This window comes from Branchiostoma floridae, chromosome 14, assembly GCF_000003815.2.
Source record: "Branchiostoma floridae strain S238N-H82 chromosome 14, Bfl_VNyyK, whole genome shotgun sequence".
In the NCBI taxonomy this organism is placed as follows: Eukaryota; Metazoa; Chordata; class Leptocardii; order Amphioxiformes; family Branchiostomatidae; genus Branchiostoma; species Branchiostoma floridae.
This window is the reverse complement of record NC_049992.1, coordinates 11634804-11637179: the sequence shown is the minus strand read 5'-3', so window position 1 is coordinate 11637179 and position 2376 is coordinate 11634804. Positions and strand designations below refer to the sequence as shown.

General features: G+C 39.6%; 1 protein-coding gene across 1 annotated transcript in view; it reads right to left on the bottom strand.

The window, feature by feature from the left end:
- Positions 1-1153: 1153 nt before the first annotated feature.
- LOC118429976 (histidine N-acetyltransferase-like) overlaps positions 1154-2376 on the bottom strand; it is a 2071-nt gene continuing 848 nt past the window's right edge. Inside the window, exons 2-3 of the mRNA XM_035840623.1 lie at positions 2049-2282; positions 1154-1843 (exon numbers count right to left, since the gene is read on the bottom strand). Of these exons, the coding sequence (XP_035696516.1) occupies positions 1283-1843; positions 2049-2282 (795 nt within the window). The 3' untranslated portion in view covers positions 1154-1282. The remainder of the gene's footprint in view (positions 1844-2048; positions 2283-2376) is intronic.

Sequence of the window (2376 nt, the reverse complement as noted above, 5' to 3'; positions counted from 1 at the left end):
ATATAACAATGTTATTTAATGTCAACGCTTTTTTAAGGTCATGATTAAGTTTTACCTGATCCTTCAGCGTAATGTTGATTGCTTTTAACATGTCTAATTCTGAAAGTAACGTGTTCGGAAAAGTTGATTTTACCTCATTCGGAATTAATTCCACACACATTCTCAAATGTCACTTGTGTTGCTACCAGCTATATATGCCTCTTCATAAATCATGTGCATGTGCTTTTACATAGTCAAATGTCACATATTGTATGCTGATGTCATCTAGATCTGATATACAAATGTTACCTATTCTTTCAATCGGCAGCTTTTAGTCTAAAAGCACTTTTGTTTATTTCCGGTCTGTATTGCATAAACAATGACCAACAAGTTTTTTGTTCTCACTTAAAGCTTTTTATTTCGTGTATTTTGCGGTCCGATGATTCTTGTACACGAGTGGCCACCTTGTCCCAGGATGGAAGCAAAATACATGGATTTGGGCTTTGAGAGCAAAATTCTTTTTGTCTGAAACAACCTGGGACTGGGAATCTTATCTCGCATTGAATTTGGTACCCGAGAAATATAGACATTTAACATTTTAATAGACACTGAATGTATGCGAAAAAGTGTTGCAATTCAGTTAAAATGTCAAAATGCGCTTGCATATTTCTCTTAATCTGTGATGTCTCCTGTTATATATTTGATATATATGCTTTAATGGTGCATTGTCTAAGGTTCCTTCAGTCTCAAAGAATATTTTGTTAATTACCTTATGAACTATATAATGATAAATGAACATGCTATAGGTGAGATTTTATTTGCATAATCAATGAAGTACTTTAACAAAATCTTTCATGGAGGCACGAGGTGTTCGAACTCTTGTTATCAATCAGCTGATCATACGAATTCTTGGCTTACGTCACCTATATAAGCTACCTATATATTCATTCCTACATTATCATGAAAATTCATCTCAGAGGCTTAGCCTTCAGGCACCGCAATTTGCATAGTTCTTCGTATGCGTGATTATTTTATCGTGTGCATGATTAGTAAAGCACATTCTAGTTTCTACGATATAGCAATGTTGGAACTACCGGCTCATGTGACATGTATGCAATACATTTCCTACATATATCGGACATATTATCTACACATGGCAAGTATGAATGAAAATATTGAGGTGTAATATTTGTTACACTCCAAGATCAGACGTTCCTACAAGATTCCATATCACACACAAGCTACCAGAGGCGTAGGTGACGGAAGCAAACAGTTTCTTAGCCAAGTTACGATCTAACCATTTTCATATCTTCCTTTCTTCCCAAACGAGACTGCGTGACTCCAAGAGTTCGTGTGTTCCTCCGTACGGCATGCCCTTCAGCCCCATGGCCTCCTTACAGTAACTAACCAAGTCTTCAGTCAGGGAGGAATCCGTGACAGTGACGATGAAGGTGACGTTTCCACGATGGTCACTACACGCTCGCTTCGTCTGTAACACAAGGTGACTTTTTGCCAACTGTCTGTCCTTGCAATGTATGGCGAAGTAGTACACCGTACCCCGTGACGTAGTGTAGCTTCCACCAACGCTCAAGCTCCTCACAGCAGGGCCGCTTCGATCCACAAGAATGTAGCATTTCCTTTCTTCTAAAGTCTTCATGTTAGGAAGGGAAAAACTGTAGGGATCGGTGTCGTCCAAGACGGTTCTTTCCGGCAGGATTTTTGAGGTGAATTCGTCGGCTAGCATTCGTTTCATGTCCATGTTCTTAAAAGGCTTGATCGTTGATACTGTTGACTGCATTGATCTCTCCAAGTCCTCAAGTTTATCAGAGAGGGCTTCTACATCCGATTTGAAAAATATCGTCTCCTGTGTTGGGATCAATAGAAAAACTATAACGTCAACATATAATGCTCAATGATATGTACGCTTGCGGACTAAAGTATATGTGAACAACTAAGAAGTTTGATAATTTCTTCAAAGCCAGTGTAGTGCGAGCAGACCTCTGCAAACACTTTGAGTTATCAATGTCAATAGATGATGTCAATAAATTATCATTTTCCTACTACCTTACCACTTTGAACTTGGACTTGACGGCGAGCCCGAGCCTCTTGATGAGCTGTGGGGCCTTGGCGTCCACCATCGTCCTGAAGGTTCGTAGTTTCGGGCTCTCTTTGAACAACTTTGTAAGGAGTAACCTTCTGAGTCCGATACTCAAGCCACGCCCTCTCCAGTCAGGTGAGATGCGAAACGTCTTAAGATAGATAGTTTCACCTGTGTCATCGGTCCAGGTTACCATAACTGCTACCTGTATGATATCAAAGGACAAGCAAATGTGAGCGTTGCTCTTGCTTCTTCAAATTACAAATATCAGTATCTAATTTAAAGCGCTAGTTTATCTG